The sequence below is a fragment of the Natrix helvetica genome, assembly GCF_964273705.1.
Source record: "Natrix helvetica genome assembly, chromosome: 1".
NCBI classification, from domain to species: domain Eukaryota; kingdom Metazoa; phylum Chordata; class Lepidosauria; order Squamata; family Natricidae; genus Natrix; species Natrix helvetica.
Window position 1 is genome coordinate 266,404,519 of NC_138548.1, and position 14,273 is coordinate 266,418,791.

Genomic DNA, 14,273 nt, shown 5'->3' on the forward strand with positions numbered 1-14,273 from the left:
TATGAGAACAGAAATTAATATGAAATCTTATGTCAGGTAATAAAGTGATCAATTTTCAGGAGCCATTGCATCTCTTAAATTATACATGTTCCCTTGGGTGCCTCTAGCCCAAGAGATGGCTAACAGATTCAAAAATGTCTGGAAATGACCTAGAAATGTGTCCAACTGACAGGGGCGAAAAAAGCAACACAAGACAAAGTACAATTATCCGTAACCCAACAATTTACTTAAATTTATTACATCACAATAGGACAACCCAGTAAAATACACAAAATTCATACTAATCCACATTGCCAATGTACAATTTTTATAGGGTTCTTTGTTTATATTACTTTTAAAAAGTAGGGTACTGCATTCCCCATACAATAGCTGAGACGTACTACTGTCATTTTGACAGCTTAGAGAGATCTAATTAACACTTTTTAAACTAACTTCATAGGTCTTTTGGCACTTAAAAACACAGACAAAGAAATCAGATTCCATGTAATCAATTGAAACACAACACAGCATAAACTATCTAATGGCAGCAAGCAAATAAAGTGTCTATTATTTCTTCTAAATCTTCTAATCCAAATATATATTGAGGGAAGGCGGCCAATATTACTCCACTGTGGTTAATTCTTGTTCAGTTTGGAAATTCTGTATACATTTTTGGAATTATTTCACAAAATGTTGATGGCTCTTTAATGTTGTTGTTATTTTTGGTCATCTCAAATATATTACTTTGCTAACAGAAGAACAATGAATTGTACAGATTGTACCTTTTTTCTGTTACTATCTTAATATTGTATTTTTCATTTCCTATTTAGGAGTATACATTCATTAGTAGCCTTTCAACTAAGATCTGCCTATTCTGGCTGAATTATGCTCTGCAACAGAGGCAGTCACTTTTGGGGTAAGAGACGCCATGCATAAGAATAAATCATTAAGGAAAGGATGTCTTGTGCCAAAGTCTTATTCAAAGAAAAGAATGTTGCTGCATTTCTTTTTGCAAACTTTTGGTCTCTGCAGACTATGGTGCATTTCTGAGTTATAAATTCCAGCTGCTTCCAGATCACATATTGTGCTCCAAATATCAAATCCCACTCCCCGTTGCAGCCTTTGACTCCCCTGCCAGCCGCTGAACTCTATTATTTCAATCACTTTTTGGCAAAGTAACTAGTGATTGTTTTATTTTACACTGATTGCAGGCTCCGCTTAGTACCATTTACTCTGAAAGGCAACCATTGTATCAGTTATTTCCCACCTGCCTAAAATTATCCTGAGAATCCATTAGGAAATCTGAGCAAACTATTGTGGCTTTCAAAAGACTGCAGTAGAATAAGGATTCTAAGATTCTTAAGACCTATGAAATGTGAATGCTTGAAGCATAATAAGAAAAGAAACATTTGTCCTTAGTAGAAGAGACACCAATATTTTGCTATTTCAAAAGCAAATGTACTAAACCAAATGAATATGGCTACAGTCTACTTATCCCAAATTTAAGATTTCTGCTAGGATTTCAAGATCTCATTGGAATGTGAAGAGGGATAGGGTTAGGGTTAACCCTAACCCTAACCCTCCTATTCTTCCTTTTTCCAGCCCTTCTGAAAATTATCTCACCCTTCTCCATGGCTCCATGGAAAGGCAGGTTCTCCTATTACTGCTACAATACCAAGAAAAAGAAAAGAGATCATGGAAAAGAAGCTAAATGCAGTTGTGCAAAAGGGAAAGGCATTTATGGTGCTGAAGTACAACTTTCTTACATGTCTCCTTCTGTTAATATTCTCCTTTCCAAAATGTCTTTTGTAAAGACTTGAAAAATGTTGAGAAGTCAACGAATCAGCTTTTCTATCATGGTTCTCTTACGTGGTAAGTGTAACACTCACTTTATTGGTATCAGTAACTCCCCATGTCATAACTAGCAATCCAGCAACAGGTGGAGACTGGGCTGATGGAAAGACTTCTACATGCTGGCAGTCAGAAGTTGTTTTAGGCAATTGCCATACATGGCTCAATTTACATCTGGAAGGGCAGGCTAATTCCTTTACAATTTGCAAAATTGCAGCCACCTCAATATATGCAGGAGTCAGTTGCAAAGAGCTGATATTCAGATAATAACACCTGAATATCACACTCTTGGATTAAGTAAAATACATCTGTGTAAATACTTTTTAAATGGATTGTCATGATCGGGTAAGGCAGTGTTTCAGTGCATTCTTTGCCGTTCTGCTTTGCAATTAGAAGCCAAAAAACTAAATCCTCTGAAATGGCAAATGGAAAGCTTATCACCACAGGAAATTACCTTTTTATCCATTCTTTGCTTGAGGATGCATGCAAGATGCTCTGGGTGTTGAGATATAGAGGGTCTAGTTCACAGGCTGAAGGACAAGGAAGTATGTGCCAAGGGATTAGATAATTCCCTCTGTTATTCATTATGAGTTTCATAAAATGTCCTTTCAGTTTGTTAGTCTAAACAAATTTATAAAGAATATGTTCCTCAATTTTGCATGAGCGATTGTACTAGATCCCCAACATAGGATAAATGTAATTGCTTGCCAATCAATCATATACAGAAGACAAAATACATTACTATTACCATTGCATTAATGTGTGCATAAAAACATCTGTGCATAAGGCCCAAGCTAGAACAGTGTTATCACAGTGTGTGTGTGTGTGTGTGTGTGTGTTGTGTGTCTGTCTGTGTGTGCATGTGTGTTTGGCAATGGTATCAAGCCAACCACAACAGTGACAAATATAGCTTTCATTGTCATGAGAGAAGGCTATTAACTGAGCAATCCTGGGCACAAATGATCATAGAATGTATCGCTCCTACTATGTATATATATATCCAGACCATTTCAACACCTGTTTCATTAATTCTGTGGCAAACAGTTTGAATTCCTTTCACATCTGGCCACTGTGCAAAGCTTATCAACTATACTCTTTTTTTTAATCCCTGTGTTTAGGTTTGGAATATTTTTTCCATTTTTTTTACCAACTGTAAAAAAAAATCCATAGTAAAAATAACTCATATATGATGCATATACCCAGAATGGTCAGATTTTATATAATAAAAGATGAAAATAGTCACTTTTTCATAATAAAAATAACTTTTTTTTGCTTATTTTACAATATACTTAATATTCTCTTCTTCACTTAAAAGTAAATAGGTCCTGTGTTGGAAAGCAGATTTGATACAAAGGGCAAAGAGGCTGATCATAAGCTTATAAACACTTTGCACAGCCACACTCCACATGTCTCTCTAGCTCTTCTGTAAAGGAAGAGCCATCCACACACTGGAAGCCGTATTTCCGCCTTTTGCTGCGGAGAACAACGCAACACTGATTGTTCCCACAAGTGCCATGACATTCCACACGAGGTACCTTCACCATGGAGACACAAGAGATGGAATCTTGTTGCTTCCGAATGAATTCACGAATAATCTCTCCTTGACAGACATTTTCTGTGAAAACAAAAGCATGGCTCAAGTTCATTTTTTAAGAAAATCTTTTATAATCTCTTTGATGAAAAAAATCTGAAGATCAAGAACATGGATTCATGCCACATGACTTAAAAATATTGACAGAATAAACTGCTATACATGATCCTTTTCCTGGATATTTTGGTGTTAAATTACTATTAGAGAGGTACAATGTAATATTGGTGAATAATATAGTCTAAGTTTGTAGAATTGCAGTATGACACGTATTTTTTTGAGATTATCAGGAAGCATTCCTCTGTCTATCTATCTGTCTCTCTCCATTATCTATCTATCTATCTATCTATCTATCTATCTATCTATCTATCTATCTATCTATCTATCTATCTATCATCTATCTATCTATCATCTATCTATCTATCTCTGACTCCTTAAAGACTCTGGGCGGCTTAGAAATGAAAAAACAAAAGCAGTAGTTATAAAAAAGATCACAGCCACCTACGTAAAAGAATGATACATAAAACTGAACTTGACTAATGAGGTCTTCAAAACTACACTGTCACAAGGTCTGGGGTAACAACCACATTTGTAGTGATCTCTGGAAACTTATTTGAGTAAGAACTATGAAGCAATAGGGGACAGATGCTGAAAGAGATAAGATGACACTGTTTAGTATGTAAAGATTCTAATAAAGCTGTGGCACTAAGTCTATGGAGACTTAGTGACATATTGGAAGTCAATTCACATACCAATACCAAAGAAAGGAGACTTAACAGAGTACGCAAACTATATTCTTAATTTGGCACACTAGCAGAATAATCCCACACAAAATAGAGCCCTACATGGAATGCCTTTGTCTGAAATGGCATAGGGTTTTGTTCCTGAGCAAGGAGTTAGACTAGAAGATTTCTAAGCTCTCTTCCAACTCTGCTATTCTGTTATTCTAGAGACAAAAATACCAGATGTTCAAACTGAATTTGGACAGAAGAACACAAACATTATTGCCAGTACATATGGGATAATCAAACAACAGCAAACAACAGCAAAAAGAGATGTGCTTCGTTGATTACAGAAATGTTTTTGATGGTGTCAATCATGTTAAGGCCTGCAGTGTATTTTAGAAAAATGGGAATCTGAGAACATTTTATCCTCCTCATGAAATACCTATCCATGGATCAGGAAACCATAGTACAAATAGAACGTGAAGAAACAGATTGGCCTTAGGTTAGCAAAAGAATATGTAATGGCATGTGAAATGAGCTCAAAAGACAGGTGGAAGAGGTCCAGGAGACAAGGATCAGACAAGTGAGAACTGAGCATAGTAAAGCTGTCAGAACAGACACTCCTAATTTCTAAGACTATAAAGGTGAGGTGGGGACTTTCACACCTGAAATATTCTGCAATGTAATCTTACAATAGAGTCAGAACTAATATTTCTGGGTGTGCTTCTTGTTTGAATTATCTCACAAGTTTGACAGTGTGAGACAATACTTACTGGAATGTGATGTATGTGTCCAGCTTTATTTCTCAGACAAAGCAATATCTTTACTAAAAATCTGTATCAAGCTATAACACTGAGAAATTTCTGACTTAGTTTTGCTAATAAATTGTGAGAAAGTAATTAGCTATAGGTCTATAATCTTGTTAAAAGTACATCCATTAATATTAACATGCATCTCCTTTATGTTAATAAAAGTTAAATAAAACACTAACTGAAATACTAGCACAATTTAATATGAAAATTATTTTTAAAAGGGCATTGTGTAATATTCTCTTTCAAAAATTCATCCTGGCAGAGATTATAGCTTAATGACATTTCCTTAGGACATTTATTTCCTGTACAAAAACATTTCCATTCAGTTTGTAGAATTTGCAAGTAGGACTGGGAAAAGTTATTTCTAAAGCCCTGAAGAAGTGCTGCTTCTCAGAGAAGACAATACTTCACTATGCAGTCTAACCGATATAATGATGTTTTTGTGTCTCTGTGATTTCTGAATTTTTTTATCTTAGCTAAGATTTACTATGCTAATGGCTAATGTAATAAGGAGGTAAGACAGAACTAGGTGTATGTCTCAATTACTGCAGAACTCAACTGACGGAAATTAAAAAGAGACAAGTCTTCATGGTGTTGTCATCTGATTTACCGGTAACTTCTGATATGGATAATAAATAGCAATAGTACCTAGACTTACATACTACTTTACAGTGCTTTACAGCCCTCTCTAAGTGATTTAAAGAGTCAGCATTTTATCGCCAACAATTTGGATCCTCATTTTACCGACCTCGGAAGGATGGAAGGATGAGTCAACCTTGAGTCAATCTTGAGCCTGGTGAGACTCAAACTGCCAAACTGCTGGCAGCAAGAAGTAGCCTGCAGTACTGCACTCTAACCACCATGGCTCAAGATTTATTGTTTAGCCCTATGTACCCCAATTCTGCCAGGTAAAAGCTTCTGCATTGCTTTGTAAATGGGTAAAGGGGACAGAGCAGATCACGTATCACATATTATAAGTACACCAACCTCTATCACAATGCTCTCCACTGTAGCTTGGATCACATTCGCAGTAGGGTTCCCCTTGTGCAGAGATCTTACACTGTCCGTGGTTACATTTTAAAAATCTGCATGAGCTGGAGGAATCATTTTTTCGATCACAGTGCATACCTGCATAACCTTCTATACACCTGCATGTATAAGCAGAGTTGGTGGCAATGCACTTTCCATGAAGGCACCTTATAGAAAAAAGGGGAAAAATATCTGTTGGATTTCACATTGTTTCACCCCACATTTGTCACACATTCTTTTTTATCTGTAAGGAACATTACACTGAACAAAGCTTACTTGTTGCCAAGGCATGGATCGTTAAGTTCTTGATCACACAGTGAACCTGTCCAGCCTGGATGGCACTCACAGACCACACTTGTCTTTTCAAGAGAGCGGCAAATTCCATGCTTACAGATGTTACAGGATTTGCAACCAGGAAGGACTCCTACTGACTGATGTGGTAGTTCTTTGAAATCCTGCAGCTCATTATTAATTCGGACATCATGAATGCACCCATGAAAGCCACTTGGTGTCCTCTCTGTCCCTTGCCTCAATGAAGACAGCCCTGTAGATGTGGGAATTCCTGCAAAGGAAGTTACAAAATGCTTTGTGCATTATTTGAGTAACTCTATTATATTCCACTTGAAAGTAATGACACAGCGGCACAAAATTAGATAAACATATTGCAGCAGTTTATCAATGAACAATATACTGTATATATATTGGGTTGATATTTGTCTTTTATGCCATCATTTACTACACTTTCATTTTGCACATAGCACATCAAAATGTTTGCTGAAAAAAGCAATCATTTGCATAGATTTTGAAGTATATACAAGTATATTAATACCAATAAAGGAGAATATTTGTAGCTCAGGGATGAAACGAGGTGTCCTTGGTGGTCTCTGAGCTGGCTTGTTTTCTTGCAGACATTTCATTACCCTAAGAAGGTAACACCATCAGTGCTATTAAGAAGTGCTGTTTGCTATAAGTTTATATTCTTGGTGCCTTGCCTGTCAGTCTGGGTGGCGGCGGTCTTAGAGATTATTTGGTTTACTGATGGCTCTTTGGCAGTTTTTTGATTGGGATATTGCTTACTTGATTGTTTGTCTGAAGTTAACCTTGGAGTTAGTCTATGCTGATCTGGGTGCTAATTACTGGTGGAGAGGTGCTGGAGTCTTTTTCTCTTTTGGGCAGGTTGATTGTCTCTTTTTTATTTTTTTATTTTTTTTATAACAAAAGTTTTATTGTTTTTTTTCAAATATTTTGGGGAAAAGGGTACATAAGTGTGGGAAATTTTTTTTGACAGCTACATCATACGGAAGGTGGTACTTCCCCGGAATCTTGCATCTCTTTCATATTTTATATATATCAAAATATCATTGTTACATTCATATTAGCAGTTACTTTACTCAATTCTTTGACATCTTCGACCATACTTTATATCACTTCTACATTTCATTATATTAGCAATTGCGATATGTTTTTAATTCATTTCTGTGACCTAAGTTTCATTGCTGTCTCCTCTCCCCTGTCTGTTGGCTGAGCCAAGGCTCCTCCCCCCTTCATGTCTTGTGTGCCGGCTCTTGTTTCACCTAGGAGGTCCTTATGTTTTCCCATGAAGGCTTCTGCCTCCACCACTGTGTTAATTCTCACTCTACCCCCCTCCCCCAAAATCAACAAGCCTCTCTTTTAATTAGTCTATAGATGTTGTTAATGTCTATGCATCTATTGATGGCTGATTTGGCAGAGAGTCAGGCTTCTAGAAATTCCCTGGCATTTTTGGACTTGGCCCAGTCTAGGATTGTCACATTTTCCCAAAAGAAACTATGGTTAAATCTGTTTATGTGTTGTGAAATTAAAGAATTTTTGTCATGTCTTCTGACTGCCAGTTGGTTTTCATGGATGTGTTCTGTCAGTCTTCTGCCTGTTTGTCCTACATGGTTGTTGTTGCAATTCTTACATTGTATGTTGAAGATGACTCCTGTTTTTTCTTCAACATACAATGTAACATACACTTCCTTACTAGCACTGATGATGTTACCTAGTTAAGGTAATGAAATGTCTGCAAGAAAACAAGCAACCTCAAAGAGCACCAAGGACCCCTCAAATGTATAAATTTAAAATAACAATAATAACACCAACATATTATTTTGCTGCAGGATAGCATTGCTTTTCAGGCAAAAAGATTGGAATCTTCTGCAATTATTTCATAGTACAACTAATTGTCTTTTATTGTATAGTTGTGGAGATCTTAAGATTATTATTTAGCCTGACCTTTAGCTGAAACTCTGCAGAAATCAGAACTCACCTCCAATGTAGAGTGGAGTGTCTTGACCAACCACGGGTTGCTTCTGCAGTTTGCCAAGGCTTTTGGGAGTGCCTTTATCTACTACCAAATTCAAGGTCTGGTTCAACATCACTAGCTCCACACTATGGAACTGACCATCATTTACTGTCTCCACACTTTCAGAAGAAAAAAAAAACCAAGGGAAGGGTATTAGAAGCTATGATAAACAGCTTTCGCAATTATCTGATCTCCACATAATTACCATAAGAAAAATAGAAATGTAAGAGATTTCATATATGCAGTTAGAATAAAAGAATTTTTTAAAAAGGTAAGAGTAACTGCAATCATCATAAATGTGAATCAGTTAGCGATTTTTAATCACATGACCATGTGGATGCTGCAACAGATGTAAGTATGAAAAACAGTCATAACTTCCTTTTTAGATTTTGTTTTCAGAAAACAATAGTTCCCATAAAACTTTTAGCAATGTAAAGTCTCTTCTCCTTCCTTCCCACTTAACTCAATACCTTTCATTTTTAATTGGTAGGTAAATTGGAAGACAGAACCAGGCTCACTCTTACAAAAAGTTTTGACGACTTCAGTTTATTGAGTGTATTAAATTCTGAGATGAAACTGGTTTGCCTGTCCATCAAAGAACCTTCTGAAAAGGCCCTAGCTCAACTTCCTGCCTCAGGGATAAAGGGAAGATGCCCTTTATTGCACCAACTGAGGAAAGGTGCTTACTTTAGGGAAAACCCTTTTCAATTATTTCTGTCCAGACAGAAAGTGTCCTGACAGGGGGAACTGTTTTGAAGGCACTTACTTAATAAAGAATCCTAAGAGCATGCTTCAGGTGAGGGTCAGTCTCTCAGGAAATTAAACATTGATTCTTATTTGAATAAGAAAATTAGGTAAAGGTAAAGGTTCCCCTCACACATATGTGTTAGTCGTTCCCGACTTTAGGGGGCGGTGCTCATCTCCATTTCAAAGCTGAAGAGCCAGTGCTGTCTGAAGATGTCTCCGTTGTCATGTCGCCGGCATGACTAAACACCAAAGGCACACGGAACACTATTATCTTCCCACCAAAGGTGGTTCCTATTTTTCTACTTGCATTTTTACACACTTTCAAACTGCTAGGTTGGCAGAAGCTGGGACAAGTAACGGGAGCTCACTCCATTACATGGCGCTAGGGATTCAAACCGCCAAACTGCTGGCCTTTCTACAAGGTCAGCATCTTTACCACTGAGCCCCCATGTCCCCTTATCAGTAAGTTAAACACATGTTTATATCTCTGTGATTTCAACATGTGTAACTGTATCATTGGCTGGCTTGTGCATTGGTGTTTTCTAGGTGTGTTGCTTCAATAGAAGCCTGAAATTCTGCATTTTGTTAATCAGCAAATGCTGTCCCCTCAAAAACACAACCCCTGAATTCAGGGATAGGATTTCTTTTCAAGAAGATAAATGCTCATTCATTTCATCTTAAAAGGTCTTGTTTGATGCTGTTGTGGAGGGGATCTACAATGATCAGAGACAGTCAGAGACAGTGGCTTGGCGAGAGATTAATGGAAGAAAACCACAGACACTGAACAGCACACCACAGTTGAGCCAGCAACGCAGGAAGGCTGTGATTTTGGTAGACGAAAAGGCTATATTCTACAGCAAGGAGATTGTGTTAAAATTGGAGCTGACTCAAGTGTCCTTCAAAAACAATGCCACAGATGAAAACGTTCATCTGTCAAGGCTTAATTACAAAATGTGACAATGAACCAGATAAGCACATTATTTGAAACAGAGGATAATTTCTTAGCATTCCTACCCCAGCGGCAATATCATTATAGATAAAAGTTTTTAGTTAGTAGTTACAGACTGTTACAGCTTTATATATAAGAGATAAATATTCAAGCATGGGGGAGCACAGCTAGAGAAAGGTGCAGTCTGATGCTTCATTTCTAGATGGCAGTAGAGCATCACAAAAATATAATTTTTAGACAGAAAAAGCAAAACAAAACTGTGCTGCTTGCATATTACCCAACCTATTATACACACTCACTTCAAATCAGAATGTAAACAAATAACAGAAGACTAGAAGTTAGATCGGGATAATCTACCACCCAAATTAAAGCTTTCGAAGAAGACAGTAGAATGAGTCTGATCTCTACAATTGGCAATGTAACATCTGAATTAATTGTATATGATCTAGGATTGCAAACATACCTAACGTTCCTTTGAAAGTTATTTTGGTAAGAAATAGCAATAAGGGGATGTGCGTGTGAGAGAAAAAGAAAAATTAAAATGGGAATTGGATTGGTTCCAATTTTGTGTTTGGATTCAAAAAGCCAAAGCTTGTCTTAACAACTGTTTGCCAACCAATTAGAAACAGTTCTCTAGTTTTCACTTTGGGCTAAATTCCAATAAACCTATTAAAATGCTGTATACTAAGTAGAATCTGCCTTGTTTAGAATCATTCCTCTGGAATTCACAATATATACTTTTTCAAACTTATTGAAATATAAACACTTTTCAAGATAGCCAGCTGTATTTCACTTGACACTTCCAAGAAAATAAAATAGCCATATTCCATCTATATTCAAAGGGAGGAAAAAAACGCTCATAAAAACCAAATGACGATGTATGAAAAATGGCTGTCAGCAACACTTATCAAAGATAGGACAAGAGAATACAATGCAGGTCCTATACTAAGCCACTTTGATAACCTTCACCCAGTTCTCAGAAAGAAATCAAATTAAATTGTAAATCATAATTACGATTCATGAAACTGGTATTGAGAGAACAGAACTGACTATTCAGGACGATAATAGAACAATAATAGCATTACTTATCATTGTATTATCATTATGGCTATATTCACTCATTTTCTTATTCTTAAATTATTCTTACTTTTGTGGGTTAATTCTCCTAATAACCTCAAAATAACATATTTTCATAATAGTAACATTATTAAAATGCATTCTAAAAAAGACATTGTAAAAAAGATCCAAGGGCAAACAATGGAAATATTTTGTCAGGTAGCCTTTGTTATTCAATACAATACAATAGCAGAGTTGGAAGGGACCTTGGAGGTCTTCTAGTCCAAACCCCTGCCTAGGCAGGAAACCCTATATCATTTCAGACAAATGGCTATCCAACATCTTCTTAAAGACTTCCAGTGTTGGGGCATTCACAACTTCTGGAGGCAAGCTGTTCCACTGATTAATTGTTCTAACTGTCAGGAAATTTTTCCTCAGTTCTAAGTTGCTTCTCTCCTTGATTAGTTTCCACCCATTGCTTCTTGTTCTACCCTCACCTCAGGTGCCTTGGAGAATAGTTTGACTCCCTCTTCTTTGTGGAAACCCCTGAGATATTGGAACACTGATATCATGTCTCCCCTACTCCTATCCGTATTATTTCCTTTCAACAACAACAAACCTTTGTTATGCCTTTGGGTCTGAAAACACTACAGAGAAGTACATACTAAAATTACTATCAGGATTAAAAAATGGGTAAAAATGCAATAAGGTTATAAAACAATAAAATCAGCATAAGAGAAATAATACTGATGCAAATAACACAAGTGACAATAACTAAGATTAGTGCTAATCTTCAGTCATCGTAAGGGGACAAATAGAATAAATAGATGTGAAAAATTGGGCAACATGAAAAGCTACATCAGAGTCCTGTTTGGTTAGAAGAAGTGATAGATAAGCATTGTACCAGGCATTTTTTAAAATGGGATAAACAATAAAGATAGACATAGACATTATCTTGTCTCTTGTCACTTAGGGCTTAATGTGATAACATTAATCCGTAGGTGGACACAGACAAGATAATGAATAATATATAATGAAGACATGAATAATAAATAGTAAGGCTCTAATAGTAATGGATCTAATCCAACAAGTGGCAACTGAAGTGATGTACAAATAAAAAGAGCCAAAGTGTGTTCTAGTTCTGATTTCAGAAGCTGAAGAATCCCTGGAAAGTTTGGAATTGACAAGACAGCTTACACTGATGTTCCATTGTATCCAGTCTTAAAAAAACAAGCATCACTGGAATAATTTAATTTATGTGCTACTTCATAAAACAGCAATTCAAGCTTGCTTTGTGCTTCATGAAATGGTTTTGTTTTGTCTAAAACTAGTTCTGTTTCCTTTTTTTTTAAAAGCTGTGCTTCTGTTATCCTCAATAAAAGCAAGAGGGCTGCAGCGAGGTTTATGTTTCAAAAACAGAACCTAGGGGAGGCAGTTTGGACGGTTATTCTGAACAAACAAAATCAGGTTTATCTTTGTCCCAATATCTCTCTTACACGAACTCTTGACTATGATTTAGACTGCAGGTTCACTCAGCTGCTTACCATTAACTACTACAAAACCAAAAGGATAAAAGGAAGGAAGGAAGGACCAAAGGTTTTTTTTTGTTTACAAACTACCTAATATAAAATATCTAATATTTTACATTCAGGATAGAAACAAAGTACGAGCAACAAAACTAGGTCCTGTGTTTATGTTGTACTGATTAAAAATAATAGTTGTAAAACACATATTTAAATGTTCATGCTGGATTCAGAAAGGTATGTATCACCTTTATTCTTCTAAAAAGATTTGCAATGGTTTCAGTTTGCGTGCAGTTGCTCTATTGACAGCGCCTAGAACGGAAGGTAATTAAAAATGTTCCAGCCTTGTGTAAAAGAGAGAAAACAAAACTGTTTAGCTGAAACTGAAAGCTGAACACTCTGAAAAAAATATCCTGCTGTCTCTTTAGAAACCAGATAGCTAGCCAGGAAATTAAATTGCTTCCACTTTATTAGTTGGGTTTCAACATGTACTCATAAATTTAAAATTTCTATTCCAACTGTAAGAAATCAGGGAAAGTAAAAAAATTGTCCATTTTTCTGGATATTTAGTGAGCAAAGTATATAGCAGAATAATAGAAATAATGATAACTATCAGTCCAATTTTATTGCTAGGCAGTTACACTCAACAGTCAGGTTTAGAAATAATGAAGTCTGCGGAAGTATTCCTTAAGCAATTGTAGAAAGAAAATAGGACGACTTACTTAATCCTAATCAAATATTTCCATATCCAAGCTATGCATTTCCATAGGAAAATGGTACAATGATGAATATATTAAATGGTATTTGCTGCATACATATCCTGTAGATCTCCGGAAAACTGGATCCTTCTAGCTTTGAGTTATACGAAGAAGTTCTTGAATGACAGTTATACCAAAGATTAGGACTAGCACTAGGATCTAGGATCAATAATCCATTCAAACTTCAAGATAGGAAATAATAATCTTTTAAAGAATTATAGATTTATGTAGTAAGAAACCTATTCTTTAACTAATAGTAGTTATGATCATTGCACATCACATGGCAAACCCAGCTTTCTCCATCTCCAGTTAATTGAATCACCTCAATGTACCAATATCGTACAATCAAGTTTGAGTTTGATGGGCTCCAGGTTGATCCATCCTTCCATCCTTCTGAGGTTGGTACAGTGAGGATCCAGACTGTTGGAAGCAATATGCTGACATTGTAAACTACTCAGACAATGCTGTAAAGCACTATGGAGTGGTATATACTGGTAAGTTTAAGTAGTGTCGCTATCTTTATCTGGGGTAATAAGGTCAAGTCATTTCATATTCCATTTTTAGTCCTCCTAGTCACTTCAAAAGTAATTGATGAATGTCATTGCCTTTTTCGGTTAAAACAATTCTTAAAAAGAAATATGTGGTAGCTTGAAGAAAGCTTGGTTCTTATAAAGGCAAAATTAGAGGAAGGTTTTTTTTTTAAAAAAACCTTTTTACCCCATGTGGCTACATGGTAGGGTAGTGGAGGAAATAAAAAACCTAGCAGACGTATCTATAAAGTTCTATTTTTTGCAGAATCCTTTAAAGACTTCCTTTGTCTTGAAAAGCAGCAATCAATTTTGTTTGCCATTTGGATGACACACCTAGTGGGGTAAGTTAATTAAGTCCCAACCAATTCTGGAATAGGTGGAGATAAAGCTAATTCCTTCT

The 14,273-nt window shown here is 36.2% G+C and overlaps 1 protein-coding gene across 1 annotated transcript in view; it reads right to left on the reverse strand.

The window, feature by feature from the left end:
- Window positions 1-204: 204 nt before the first annotated feature.
- Window positions 205-14,273, reverse strand: part of SLIT3 (slit guidance ligand 3) — a 524,002-nt gene continuing 509,933 nt past the window's right edge. Inside the window, exons 33-36 of the mRNA XM_081937040.1 lie at window positions 8,275-8,429; window positions 6,261-6,546; window positions 5,943-6,151; window positions 205-3,445 (exon numbers count right to left, since the gene is read on the reverse strand). Coding sequence (XP_081793166.1) covers window positions 3,207-3,445; window positions 5,943-6,151; window positions 6,261-6,546; window positions 8,275-8,429 — 889 coding nt within the window. The 3' untranslated portion in view covers window positions 205-3,206. The remainder of the gene's footprint in view (window positions 3,446-5,942; window positions 6,152-6,260; window positions 6,547-8,274; window positions 8,430-14,273) is intronic.